Source organism: Amblyomma americanum, chromosome 3, assembly GCF_052857255.1.
Source record: "Amblyomma americanum isolate KBUSLIRL-KWMA chromosome 3, ASM5285725v1, whole genome shotgun sequence".
Classification (NCBI taxonomy): Eukaryota; Metazoa; Arthropoda; class Arachnida; order Ixodida; family Ixodidae; genus Amblyomma; species Amblyomma americanum.
In genome coordinates, this window is record NC_135499.1 from 174,563,383 (window position 1) to 174,577,756 (window position 14,374).

The window sequence follows — 14,374 nt, forward strand, 5'->3', positions numbered from 1 at the left end:
ACCATGGCCTCAAGCTTACAGCCACCTGTGAAGTGCGTCCGTCTACTGTCTGTCGTTGAAATTTAGTGGTTTAAGCATATCATGTGTAAGTGGAACTAAATCCGAAACTTAAAACAAGTATGCTGAAATTACCTTGATTTCGTGGCTAGAGGTATACAATTGCGTCACAAAACTGGATTTGCAGTTCGCTAATTCACCGCTAACAGCTGCTTCAGTACTTCCATGCGTATAAGACTCACCTCAATGTCAGCCGTGAGCTCTTCGACGTCCCTTCTGATATCTTCGCTGACAATATCCTGCAGGTTGAATGTAAAGGGCTTTGATATATATTCTAGGTTACTGAGCTGAACATAGTGAAATTACATAGTCCTAAAACTCACTTAGTGCTCGCTTGGGAAGGCAAATGTGAGGTTTTTTTGCTATATCATATGGCTGCTCTGAAATGTCATCATGGTGAAATAGTGCAGCCGGCATTGGATGAGGGAAGAGGAGAGGAGGGGGATGTCAGCACCCGCGCAAACCAGCGCGGTGTTGCCATGGGCAATGGCGCAGGCCTTGGACTTCAGGAATACCGAGGACAACACCATTGAATTATTTTTCTCGGTATAGGTTGATTGCATGACTCTTTCTGGGTACGTTAATGTTTGGCCGACAGAACAAGAATTCATGGCTGAGAACATTAATTTAAAAATTTTCCCGCCTCTCGATTTAAACTTACGCCGGTAATGATTGCTGCCGTTCTGAAGTGAATAGCTCCGTTCGATCCGCCTGCGCTCGTTGCACCTGCACCAGTTCTATAAAGCTCTGCAGCGGTGCCGCAGTTCGAAGTGCACCTCCTTGGCACAAGTGGGCTGCTTGCAAAACGAATGGTCGAGTGCAGGCCTGGTCATCTGCTGGCCTTGGCGTCACCAAAAAATTGCTGCCAGCTGTGTGCCGCCCACCTCAACGGCCGCCAACAACCCGAACCGCGAAAAAGAGCTTAAACAGCACATCACAATGATGTGTTACTTTGAATCAGCCTCGATGAATGCGCACTCGCGGGAGATGGCGCGCAACGCACGTGTGTTCTTTTACTGAACGCGACTTAATTGCCAGTTTCACGTGCAAGCGTAAACGCTCGCGATTTCTGTCGCTGCGGCACAAAAACCAGTTTAGAGGCAAGAGCGACGACGTTCCAACAAGTTGGAAATTTTTCACCGCTACGCACCGCTAAACTGCCCACCCAATGGGCACTGAGACTCCCTTGGATGTCCTGTGGATGTTTGGGACATCCATGGGACATCCAAGAGAGTTACAGCGCCCACTGGGCTGCAGTTCGCTTACAGTTCGCTTGCATGCAAACCAAGCTTGAGATGTGCGCGCGCATGAGGTTTTTACAACAACGGGCATACCGCATGCACCTGTTTGCTCTCTAATTAACATACATGGTGTCGAGTATCGCTGTTGTTGTCATAACTTTATTGGCCTAAAGGAAATACGCTGGGGACAGGTCCGTCGAAAGGTCGTGCGAGGTGCCGACGAGGGCCACAACCCCCCCCCCCCCCCCCCCCCCCCCCCCAAGCCTTCTCAGGTGGAGCCCTAAATATAGGGCCCCAGTGATGCTCCGTGCGACTATCTGTCCCGTGTCAGGCACCGTTCTCCTCGACGAGTTGGATAACTTGAGTCTCTTCGCCGTTTATCACATCGGGCGAGCCATTGTTACGGAAGCTGCACGATTTCGGCACCGACCACTGAGGAGGTGCACAGACTTGCTTAACCTTTTCTGAACTATACCTGCACGACATCTGCACTTTTTTGAAACGAATGGCATCGTGCAGAGGGCGCCTTGTTGCGCCACTGAAATTAAAGGCGAAGTGCAGCACCGAGAGAACCAGTTCATGTAGTACAAATTAATCGAACGGACCTAATGACGGTGTAGCATAGACTCCGGGATCTTAGCGACATTTCGAGGTTGCCGCACACAGTTCACTTGGTCACTTAGGAAATCGGCCGATGGGGCGACATTTGTATTGTTTTTTTGTCTTTTCTAGCTGATAAAGTCTCAGTTTTTTTATGAGTGTTGCCTCTTTCTCGTAAGAACGGTGTTGTATATCGACACAGGCCAAGTCTATTTTTCCTCTGTGTATCTTTAAAGCGAGGCAATGCTTCTGGAAGCACAACTGGAGATAACAGGGGAGGAAGTTCAAGTTGAGGAAAGTGGCAAAAAGTTAAGCAATATTCAGGGTTGGTAAACAGTTCCCATGACATGGGGTTTGCTTTTGAGCGTTATAGTCGGGCATTTACGGAACAATGCCTGTGAAACTATCAAGGTCCTTAGGTGTGAAGATGAGTCTCCTCCCCATCCTCGGGAGATTTTGAGTTTCGGGGGTGTCGTAAATGTAAAAGGGAACCCTCTGGCCTGGGAACTGTTGACTAACTCTGAAGAAATAATTTCTCCGCTTCTGTTCGAACGTTTGAAAAAAAAAAAATCTTCGTAAGGCGCCCTAGTCTCCAAATCAACGAGAAGGATGCTGTTCTGGGCACTTTTGTATATCAACACCAATTTATTCGTCCCAGTGGGATACGAATAAGCCAACAGCTGACCGCCAACATTACTTTGTTCCATTACACTGTCATTCCATACCGCCTCCCAGAGAGGGCCTGTCCAGTAAGATCGAAGCACGAAAATAATCGGATTGGAATAAAAACTGGGTACCTTTACACTAGAACAATGGTGTGCCAAGCTACGCTTTGTACAAGGTCAGAATCAAACCGTTAACAACTGCATGGATGCTGTGGAGATCTCGTGCTAAACTTTTGGCAGCTGCAACATAGTATCGTCCTGAAAATCAAGAGTGGAATGCAACGAAGAAAGGCAGAAGCCCAGCGTGTCAACAATAGGCCTAAGTTAGGAGTTTCTTAGATACATACGGGAACTCACTACGACATGCCCAGCTTTCTTGGACATCAACTAGCGCCGCCTGTCGGTCGTCTCTAGCGAACACTTCATAACTAAATGGAAAAATTTTCATTTGTAATTGAGAAAAAAATAAAGACTGGTGAGACGGTGCACAATGCTCTTGATACTGACGACCTGCTAATACTACTTGCTGCATAATCTGGCTCTAAAATTCTTCCTGAGCTTGCACCGACTTGTCCTGATGGCTGTAGAAAATGAATGAATGAATGAACTCTATTCCCGCCATCATGGGGCCTCACGGTCGGGGCGCAGCAATTAGGAGCGGGTGCCTCCCAGCCGGCTCTCAGCACCGGAGACCGCGGAGAGAGTCTTGTAGTAAGTTGTCTCCGCCTGACGGATGATAAGTCTGCTGATCCGGGTCGTGGCTCCGGTTCAGCTCTTCCCAAGTGTCAATCAGTAGGGTGTACCATGGATTCAAACTTCCCGCGGTAATTTATGTTCAGAGCTATGCATATGCAGCACACTCTGAAAGCCACGAAACCTAGAAGCTTTTGTCCAGATTTTCTTTTCTTGAGAAGGTATAGTCGTAGAAATATGTGAGTGAGCAAACTTTTTGCCCAAGATAGCGAAATTTTCTGGTTATTTCTTCAATAAATTTGAGAATGACTTCTGGAGATTATACGCCAAGGGGGAAACTAGTTCGGAAACAGAAAAAAAGCTGTACTTGTCGCACATAAATAATGAGTAATATATAAATTAATGCTCAAACCTTGTTCCATCTCATGTTCCTCACGACTGTGTGCGGAGCCGGCAAGGTGTGACTTGAATACTACCGGTGTCCAACAAACTGTGGGCGTTGTGGTGCCGCGTTCCGAAATCTAAGTTGCGATAGGCCTATACAAGAGATCGTGAGAAATCCCTCGAGGCAGTGCGCAAAATGTGCCTCACGGTTATTAAGGACTTGTGGTATTTTGTGCGTGCGTACTGAGAGAAGGGACACTGACGTAATAGCGCCACGTTTACACTTCACAGAGTTCACAAGTGAATGTCTATTTTTTTTTGTGCCCGCATAATTTCACCACAACGCCACTTACCGGCCTTGCATGGACAAACCACTTCGAATAATCCATGTAGCACTTCGTGATCTGACGCCGAAACTCACCCATGTTCTGAAAAATAATGCAGTGCAATTCACTGAGCTTAGTATAGTGTTTCTTCCCTTAAAATTTTCCCAGTGCATTTCGATCACATGCTGCAGGCCGCGTAAAAAGAAGTTATATCGTAAATGGGAGCAACATACTTCGGTGCTGGTAGTTGCTTTTAGCTTTACTGTGGAGGAGAGGAGAATAGTCTGATGGCCGCACGTACTGTTGTTGAGTTAGGAACACAACAACAACTGGGCCATTCACATGGTCGATACCTGAAAGCCGATGCAGTGTAAAAAAGAGTCGCGGAGACAAAATAATTATTATTCAGAACCTCCACTTTTGTTGTAATTAATTTAATGGTATTTCCTTTTTCTTTAGCTTTTTCCCTTACCCTGCAATACCCAGGCAATGAATAACACCATCTGCCGCGCTTGTTGGTTGTGATCCATTTGTGTCATCAGCGCGAACACAAAACAGGAAGAAGAAGAAGATAGTACAGAGCGCTTAACTTCCAACTTTATTTGACGAAAACTGAACCCGCACATATAGAAGATAGAACAACTCATGCCTTCTTCCTGTTTTGAGTTCGCGCTGCTGATACACATATGGAACCCAGGCAATGAGAACGTCGGATAAAACTTGCGAACAGGCAGCGTTTCGTTGCGCACTGGTCGCTACACCGCGGAAATGTAATGAATAAAATAGCTACTACATTTATTATTACGAAAAACATAATTACTATGAAAATGAAATTATCAAATAACGCTACTTTCTTAATGTACAAGCAGGTTAAAGCTGTGATGATATACTCTGAGCCATATGTAACAAAACAAGAGAAATGCTTAGTCATTCAATCACGGATTCACTCCATTGACGGACATATTGTCGTTAAAACTTGGCATGGTTGCGAAGGTTAGCTAACTTTTGCGCGGAGTGATCTTTCTCCACGCCTCCTCGCACTTTTATTTTACTTTTATAAATATGTTGGGATACATGATTTATGGAGGTATGTTATAATTTAATAATATTTTGCGAACACGTCTGAAAACTTTTGCCCTTTCTATCGTCTGCGTGGCATGCGACACGCGAGCCATTGCAGGGTCAAATGAGGTGGTAAAAAAATTGACTGGGGTACCTAATTGCATTATGTGTTGGCAATGCGACAGCATTAGCAGCTGTTGATGCCTTTGGCGGAAGTGACGACACTCCCGGCCTGGTGACGACACTTCACTCCGGCCAATGGGCGAAATTTATGACCAACGACACCTTTTGGCGCCATGAGGCTTCTAGTGCTTGCGTATTATTAAGATATGGAGAGTGCGTTCCATGTGGGCGAGGTTTGAGACAGCAGCCTGATTCCTGAGAAACCTGCACGTCTTCTGCGGAAAAGACAGTGTGTCTACGGTCTATACGTACACGAGATACACAATAAAATTTTGAAAGGGGTGAGCTTGAACAAAATACAGTGCACGTAAGAAGGGACGACCACAAGCGAACAAGCGCTATTCTCAATGTGTGATTAAAAATGGATCTAAATAGGCCTGCGCTGCTTAACAGAGCTTGCAAAATTTCCCACATGACACTTCATTTTCTCGCTATTATCTACGACTCCCGTTCTGTCTAAACGGATTAATAACACTATAGATGAGCCTTTCCTGTCAAGTCTGGAGCGCTTGTCGCACTGGAATGTCCGCCTTTTTCATTATTTACCACTTTCTGACCAAATTATGAAATCAAGGAAAAAATCATTACCTCCACATCATGCTAGGTAATCTACTCACATTCAGAAGCCAATTCCAATGGCAGTCGCAAAAATATGATAAACTGGTGTGTCGCCTTAATGCGACCTTAATGCATGTGGTCGATGTTGTGCATTTAGTCCAAGTTGTGAGAAACACCACATCGAAGGTCTTGAACGAACTTGAAGGCCCAGAGACGGTAAACAATATTTTGCATGCACTGTTTCACAATATTTTGACATACCGTTTGCACGGTGTGCAAGCGATATGTCAATAATTCGCGACACTGGGGACTAAATCTGTTAAGACTCGTTTTAACAAGGCCCAATTTCAACTGCCAAAGTCTGCGACCTAAGTGCACATGTGTAGTTTGATGTTGATGCCTCACTGCTGACTGAACTGAAACGGCGGGAATTTTTCTGCCAGCGCTGTGATTATTTATTATTTATTTCAGGCTGGGGCATACACAGAATGTTTAGCGGGCTACTTCTGAGACCATCGTCCATGCGGAAGATAGCGGCATGCGGTCGTTTAGTTCCAAAGAGGAGTCATGGGCGTGTGGCACAACATCAGTCGTTGAGGAAGACGTCAAACAATTTTGTTGCGCCTAGAATGTTTTTACCTAAGGCTGTCTTTCCGGAGATCTAATTCATTTCTATTTTGATCGTCCCATTCACTGCATTCTGCCTTTAGAGTGCATATTCGGAGCAATGGCTAAAAAAAAAAACTACGGACTGCACATTACCTTATTCGGGACCACATGTGCGTAACACAAGCGCGTCACGATGCAAGTGCAGGTCAGGATCTGTATTAAAAACAAAAAAAGAAAAAGCTAGTTGCTGGAGCCAGCAACATGTGGTAGTAAAGTCATTCAGGTCGCTTACCTTATAGAACTGCTTGGACGGGAGCGTGTACTTGAGCACCATGCTACGGCCGCACTTGGTCAGTATCCTGGCACCCAGCGATGCGCTCCGACTTGCCTTCACGACGCCTGTGTCGGTGGGCAACGCTCCTGTACTGGTATGCCGTAGGAGCTACCATCGCCTATAGAAGCCCGATAGCTGCATTTTCCCGCATTAAATCTCAGCACGATGCCACGCGGGTTCGTTTCCATTTAAAACGACCGCATTCAAAGAGTTTTTGACGCGCAGCAAAAAAACTTGCTGTCAAGAGTTCCCCCACCCTCAATGTTGCGTTACAAACGGCGTAAGGCATTTTTAACGAGAACTCACTGCTATGCGGGTAAAAACATTACTGCTAGGCATGCACAAGCATAAATTTTATGCATTGCTGCTGTGCGCGCAAAAATACTGATCCGATCCACCGTATCCCCCAGTGCTGTCACTGTTTTGCCATTCCAGTTGCCGACGCGAAGCCAGCGCGGCAGAAAAGCGCTCCACGATAAGCGTAGACGCAAAAAAAAAATATTAAAAATATACTCACTAAAGAGAAAAATCACAATGAATTTAACAACGTATTGACATGTCACATTGTTGGGTACGCCGGTATTGTCACAAAAAGTTTCGCTGCAGAAAATCTCCTCGCCCCGTTTTCAGCGAATTTCAATGCTGAGTTGAAGCTTGAACTTCTTTCTTCACCGGTAATACATCCCGCGACTCTGTGTATACAAAGCAGGTTCTTTTCACTCCAATCATAATCTTGTAACTCGATATGAACACTTGCTAGTTTCTTTAAGGGGAGGCGAAAAGCTAAAACAACCACGCATTCCGACCTACATGGACGTTGAAGTATACACTAGGCTGTTGAAATGAATTCTGCATACTTCACTTGATATGAAGCGCATCGTATGCGTCGTTGCAGCTTTGATATATACTGTAGGAGCATTCTCATCGAAACTCTGAAGAGTATAGTATCATAATGCCCAGATGAAATTTATTTAATTATTTGAGGATACTGTAGCCCTCACTTGAGGGCCATTATAGGAGAGGAATTGCCAAAAAGAACCATGAATTTCAGGCATCAGCATATGGTCAAAGCACAAGTACACAAAATACAGTAGAAAGCAAAGCATGCAAAGCGCAAACATAAATACGCGAAATCATAACAGCATGATGAATTGTCAATTCTGCAGTTGTCTGTAATACAATTCCAAATAGTTTTACTTCTGATAATCGAAACTTATGACTGATTTTGCAAAGCTCCGCCTTAGGCGGGAAACTCATCTGGCCTAGAACATACATTCTGACAGACGCACCACTACTTTAGCACTCTATATTACGGTTCGCGAAATGAGAAGTACAGTTTACTGCCACATATATTTACAACCCACAATTGGGCTTGTTGGTGAATGTTCATACTTAAAACACTTATATTCACTGAGTTCTGTTTATTCCTTTCAACGTTCAAGCAAAGCGAAATCATACCGCTGCCTCCGGCGCAAAAGTCCGCTGTGGCTCCGTCGACGTGTTCGACCTCGACACAAATGGCAACAGTTACGGCGACAATGCACAGCGGCCGTAGCAGAGTCACGCCGCGCATGCTGTCTTTGTATATGCAGTACATGCGAACAATTGCGCGCCACTTTCTCTTAGCCGAAGAAAAAGTGGAGCGCAGATCGCTAAAGCGCGCGCTGAGTGCGGAACGGGCGCGCGTTCCCACTCCTTCTTTCGTGCGATTTCTATCAAACGACAGCTGCGACAGCGAGCCGTACCTCTGACCTTGCTGTGTAGCCTGACGACTGTACATGTGGACAGTACGCGTCAGCGATGGATGGAGCCGGAGCCCTGACAGTTTTGTTTAACCCCATATATATATATATATATATATTTTTCACTGTTCCTCTTTCCTCTTACCCTTGCCTCTCGGATCGCACCCAGTGAACGCGGACGAGTAGGACTTCAGGGCACTGTCCTTGAAGGCGAAATATGAACCCCATTCAAGACAAGAGGCGGCTAGATAGGCACACCTCTGCAAATAAAGCTTCTTCTCTGTCTTCTGCTATTAGAAATTCTATGGCTGGTTTGAAAGAGCGACTTAGGTTTCATTCGCCAGCGAACACCATCCGAAGTTTCACTGTAGTCGCCATAAAACATCGTACTTATGGTGCATCTTGTGACAGAATGAAGAACGTGGTGCTGAGTCTGTCGCGTTGGCCGTTGTTGAGATCGGAAGATTGCGCATCATCGAAATCGATTTATGGCGGCTTGTCTGAACACACCACTGTGCTCACCACTCTTGCACCTTGGCACGCTGATATCAGAACGAGAGGTAATATAAGCTTACTCTGACAACCCAAACAGGTCTCAACCGCCACGCCGGCTCTGTGAAGATGGCTTTTGGCTGCTGAGCCGAAGGACGCAGTATCGAATCCCTGCCGCATTTCGATTAAGCGAAATATGCGATGTCAATGTGCGATGTCAGTGCACGTTAAAGAACCCCAGGTGGTCGAAATTAATTCATAGCCCTCCATTACATCGTCTCTCATGGGCATTTTCAGCTTCGCGGTTTAACCCCACATTCCAAACCATTAAGAAGGCCTTGAGGAGTTTGCATCAATTTTAAGGGAAGGTGGTGGTTTACGCAACGCTTCCATAGATGGCGTTATCGGCGAGTGTGCGCGCTAACATTTTACGTGTCTGCGCGCAGATATTGTTGGACGCCGAAGCGCTTAGAACATCGCACAGTTGAGCGGTTTGCTCTGCGTGCCCGAGAGTATTTACTTCTGCGGCGACTGCAACGCGAATAACTTTCTCCCATGTCTCTGCAGAGCGCTGCGTAACAAAGATCGGAGTTCGGAAAGAGAATTAAGTGGGCAGCACCTTACAGAATACTACCTAGCCGCTCCAACGTCCAAAAAAGCCTACTCAGTACTCTGCGCCTCGGCGTCGGTGTGCAGCGTCAGCTCTAAAAAAAAAAAAAGCTATACAGACATTACTCGCCATGGGTGTCACGGGAGCAAAACAAATAGCCCTGAAAAACGCGCCAAGTTTTTTGCCCTCTCCCAGGACAAAAAAGTGACAATGAAAACTACATCGCAGTATTTCTTTGACTGAAGAGGTCAAAAGAAACTCTAGGACACCTCAAACGCCGACTGAAACGCGGTTTTTGTGCACAATATTGCATAGGAGTTCATTGGTCGTTTACGGTAGCCACTTGTTTTGTTGCTTTCTTCGTGCTGTTGGTTGTCATCTTCGATTTGTAAAATAATGAGCTTGAACGCTAGAACATATTTTGTACATGTTCGCACATTGTATTGGGCATTCTCATATCCAAAGTTGCTTAGGATGTCCTCCCGCAGTTCCACTTTGGAACCACTTTGGAATCTTATAGAATTTCAGATGAAGCAAGAAAAAAACTGATTGAAGCCCGTGATTGACCATTTTCAAGCCAGCCACATCAGGCAGGATAAGTCCACTATACTGAGCAACGGCTCTTTTCACCCGATCTTTATCTGCCGGGCCTAGCTCGCACCAGACCCTGCCACCTTTGTCTCTGAAAATTTCACTATCATATCCTCATCACCTTTCCTGCCGCTCCTGCATGGCTACGTTGCGAAATTCTCTCTTGAATATTAAGATCATGATTTCAACTGAGATACCATTAACTGTATTTTGATCTCCAATCCACGCTCTCCTTATCTGTCTCTTAACGTTACCATTCAATCAAGGGGGTCTACCCTGCACTCAGTTTCATTTCAAGCATTATCTAGGCTCAAAATTTTGGCATCGTAGGCAAGCTTCACATACATGCGTGGCCTACACGACAGGTATGATGCGAGGAGACAACAGAATCAATTACGCAAAATAGGGAGGTGCAACTACATTCGAAGTGAACTGGATTATAAAGAATCATGTACGTCTCACCATTAGTTGAGTCCATACAATTACTTGCATGAAGCCGCACCGCACCGCCTGTTTCTTGACAGCTGAACGATTGTAACGCCAACTTAATCTAGTATTCTTAGCATGAAGCTCCACGGCAGCCAGATACATTTAGCAACATTCGCAGTGTTGAAGGTCTTCATCATCAGTTGCTCTGGAGCAGCTATAAGGATCGAGGGTTTTTCGAAATATCTGGGGTGGCAGTCAACTATACAGCACAATGGCCAAATGCGTTCCCTTTCTGTATTCAGCGCGGTGGCTGCGTTTTTATGGAGGAAAAATGCTAAGGCGCCCGTGTGCTGTGCGATGTCAGCGCACTTTAAAGATCCCCAGGTGGTCGAAAGTATTCCGGAGCCCTCCACTACGGCACCTCTTCTTCCTTTCTTCTTTCACTCCCTCCTTTATCCCTTCCCTTACGGCGCAGTTCAGGTGTCCAACGATATATGAGACAGATAATGCGCCATATCCTCCCCCCCCCCAAAAAAAAAACAAAAAACCAAACCATGGGTCCGCCTTTTCTGAATAAATTTATTTTTTAATACATTACTATTCTCCCGGCGACGCTTCCTATTGTCGTTGCCTCTCAGATATATAGTTTGACCTTACCAGGCCTGCTCGCAATTCAGTGACACTCGCGCTTTGATTTATCTTTTACCTGTTCATTTTTCCAAATGTGCTAGGATTTGTACGCAATAGCTCTTGCGGATCATGCGGATACTCCATCACTTCAGAAGCATGAGTAAACAGGCCAAAGTCCTACTCTCAGTTTATACCAAGGAATCCGAACATGTATACCTTGGACGCGCGCTACCTGGAACGGAGCCCCGGCGCTGCTATTAGGCGACGGGGCACAGATCGAGCCTGGCCAAACATTGGAGGACAGAGGAGGTTATTTATCAACGTGGAGCGCTCGAGGAGATGGGGAAACTGCAAGTTTGTCCAGAGGCGCTTGTTCTCACGAAACCATGATATGTAGTCGACAGGAGCCGGAGGCAACAGCGACTGTGCGCTCACGCGAAACGATCCTCCTGTCAAAAGGGATAGAATGGTTAGACTGCGAAGTAGAGACGTGTCCAAATTAAGTGTCTCGTTACTACCGCATAACTCTACGCTATAGGCGTCGCCCGGAAAAACCATGTATACGGGATTCAAAACCCGTAACGTTAGACATATAGCCATATAGCCCCCCCCCCCCCCCCCCCCCCCTAAAGAACGAGAGCACAGTTTGAAGTGCGAACAATGCTGGATTCTAACTATTGCACATTTGAGATATGGCAAAATCGAGTAAAGCAAGCAAATCGGATGTACACAACCTGAAAAGGCGGCCGCGCTAAAAATGCTGCATGTTATAAATGTTAAAATACTACATATAGACGGAGTGTTTCGTTTACGAATACAACATTCTAAAAATACGTAATAGATTACAAGTATTGCGCTACTCAGAGCAAAGCTGCGCTTTGGTGGGTTATATAAGCCTAGCACAAAGTGGGCTACGAAGTGAGGCCCCCTGTTGGTCCAACATAGGTAGCCGACGTGAGCCCCGTGGGGCCAGTGGGAGTTCTTCAACGCGAGCACTCGTCAGCCTCCAGTGAGCTGCCCAAAAACGTCCCGGTCGGATCCATTTGGGATACATGCAGGTAGCCCATATGAGGCTGCCCATATTCGGCTAGATGTGGGTAGCCCAACCAGCTCCCCCATCGGTCCTGTTTTGGTGAGATGCGGGTGGCCCCTGAGAACGAGCGTTAAATTTTATCTCATTTGGCCCTTCCAGAATCGACATTGAAACAATGCGGATTTCAGAGGGACAAGCCTAATATGAACCTGCCCACATGATCCCCAAATGGGGCCGATGTGAATACTGTATGGATAGACCCAACCCCATATGCGCCCTTTGTACCCTCAAGGCATAACATCATGCATTAATTCTTAAGTTTCAGCCTAACCTAAACAGCTCATTAAATTTTTCTTTGTAAGCACGCGGGCAATATGGGCAATGTGGGCTACCTACACTGAGCCCGTGTTGCGCCTTGTGCAGGCAGCCCACCTTTGCTCGTTGCGCAGACAGCCGATGTGTGTTTTAAAAACTATAATGATGTTTGCGGAGACTCACGTCACCCTGCAGTGCATCCTGGTAATTGGGCACAGTTATTCCTGCGCATGTTCTGATTATTCTGCACAATTTGTTTGTGTACAAGAGCCCAAAGCGTGTAGTTTTGAGTAATGGAGTAGAGATGCTGAGTATTATGTTACAAGTTTTCTATAAGAATGAGTTTTGAGTGCATATAATACAAATAACTGAACAGAAAAAAAGAGCGTGAATACGATATACAGGCAGGCCGTTCGATTCAACCCCGCTTTAGACGATGGAGGACTGTTTGCGGCAATGGATCAGCTGCCCGATTTGGGCTTACCGGATTTTTTTTTGTATAGAGCCCGCATTTGTGTTCTATCTGCCCACTCTCCGACAAGATACCGATATGGGCAGCTTGTGGGCACGTCCGCTTTCGAGCCCCCGCACGGCCGATCTGAGACGTTAGAGGTTTTGTGTGCGCAGCCTCAAGTAGGCTTGACGAGGTTTTTCCCGCACAGAGCCCACATTTATATTCCATCTGCCCTCAAATACCCTACAAGAGACCATATAAGGAGCATGTGGGCGCTAAATTTTGCTAGCCCCATCATGGCAAATGGGGTACCTGCAGAAGTTTTATATGGTCAGTCCTATTTGAGCTAGCAGAGGTTTTTTTCAACGTAGAGCCCACATTGACGTTGCATCTGTCCGCAAGTACCGTACAAGGGACTTATGTGGGCTAGCTGTAGGAACGTGGCCTGAGGTAGCCCTAGCAACACCGATATGGGAGCCCTGCCAGTGACCAGCAACATCCTCAGCCCAAGCCCTAACCTTGCTTACTGACTCGCCTGTACACTCACCAACTTGACATTATACGGAGCGAAGGGTTACGAAAAAAAAAACTAATTCCTGCAGAAACAATCGAAGAAATATCTGAGTAAGTGACTAGCTTTCTTATCCCGCTGATTTATCCGTGAATGTTCGTAGATCACTCATATCCAACGCACGTATCAGCAATACTAACGGCGTGCTTTTTTGGCGCATGAAGGACGGCAATTCCAATTATTTTTGGGTAAGGATACGCTTTGTTGGCATTTTCTAGAACTGCTCATTTACTGCGGATACTTGTACCTGGCACCAAACTAACACTGCCAATGCTGCACAACTGACGCGAGAAGTCACAGAAGCGTTCCGGACGTGATCTTTGCCATTGTTGCATGGCGTAGACGCGGGAAGTTACGTAACTGTTCCTTCTCACACTCCGCTAAAGCACGTGACCAGGCTCGCTTCTCCGACGACACAGCTCCTGCTCGAGACCGTATCTCCTCGGCGCTCTCCCTCGATTCTCGGTGACGTCATTCGGTCAGTTGAAAGAAACTGCCGCGGTGGCCAAAGTAAACTGTTCGGTTTGAAAAGCCCATGCGCGTATTTCATTTTCTGCCCAGCGTGGTTCACTTAATTACTACAGACTAGATAATCCTTTCCTTACCATATTATATTTACTGAAAAAATACCTTGGCGTTTATCTGACTTCAAATCTTTCTTGGGCGGAACATATTCAATGCATAACTGCTAAAGCATCGCGCACGCTTGGCTACCTGATAAGAAATCTTCATAGCGCACCTGTTTCTACCCGCAAGCTAGCATACTTAACATTTGTCCGTCCCCAACTCGAATAT

General features: G+C 46.1%; 1 protein-coding gene across 1 annotated transcript; it reads right to left on the bottom strand.

Moving 5' to 3' along the window:
• Nucleotides 1-1,625: 1,625 nt before the first annotated feature.
• On the bottom strand, nucleotides 1,626-8,395 carry LOC144124272 (uncharacterized). Its single transcript, XM_077656910.1, has 5 exons — nucleotides 8,171-8,395; nucleotides 6,671-6,777; nucleotides 6,532-6,591; nucleotides 3,994-4,068; nucleotides 1,626-1,730 (listed from the first exon to the last, which is right to left on the bottom strand). The coding sequence occupies exons 1-5, from the start codon at nucleotides 8,307-8,309 to the stop codon at nucleotides 1,626-1,628; spliced, it is 486 nt and encodes a 161-aa protein (XP_077513036.1). The 5' UTR covers nucleotides 8,310-8,395.
• Between the last annotated feature and the right edge of the window lie 5,979 nt (nucleotides 8,396-14,374).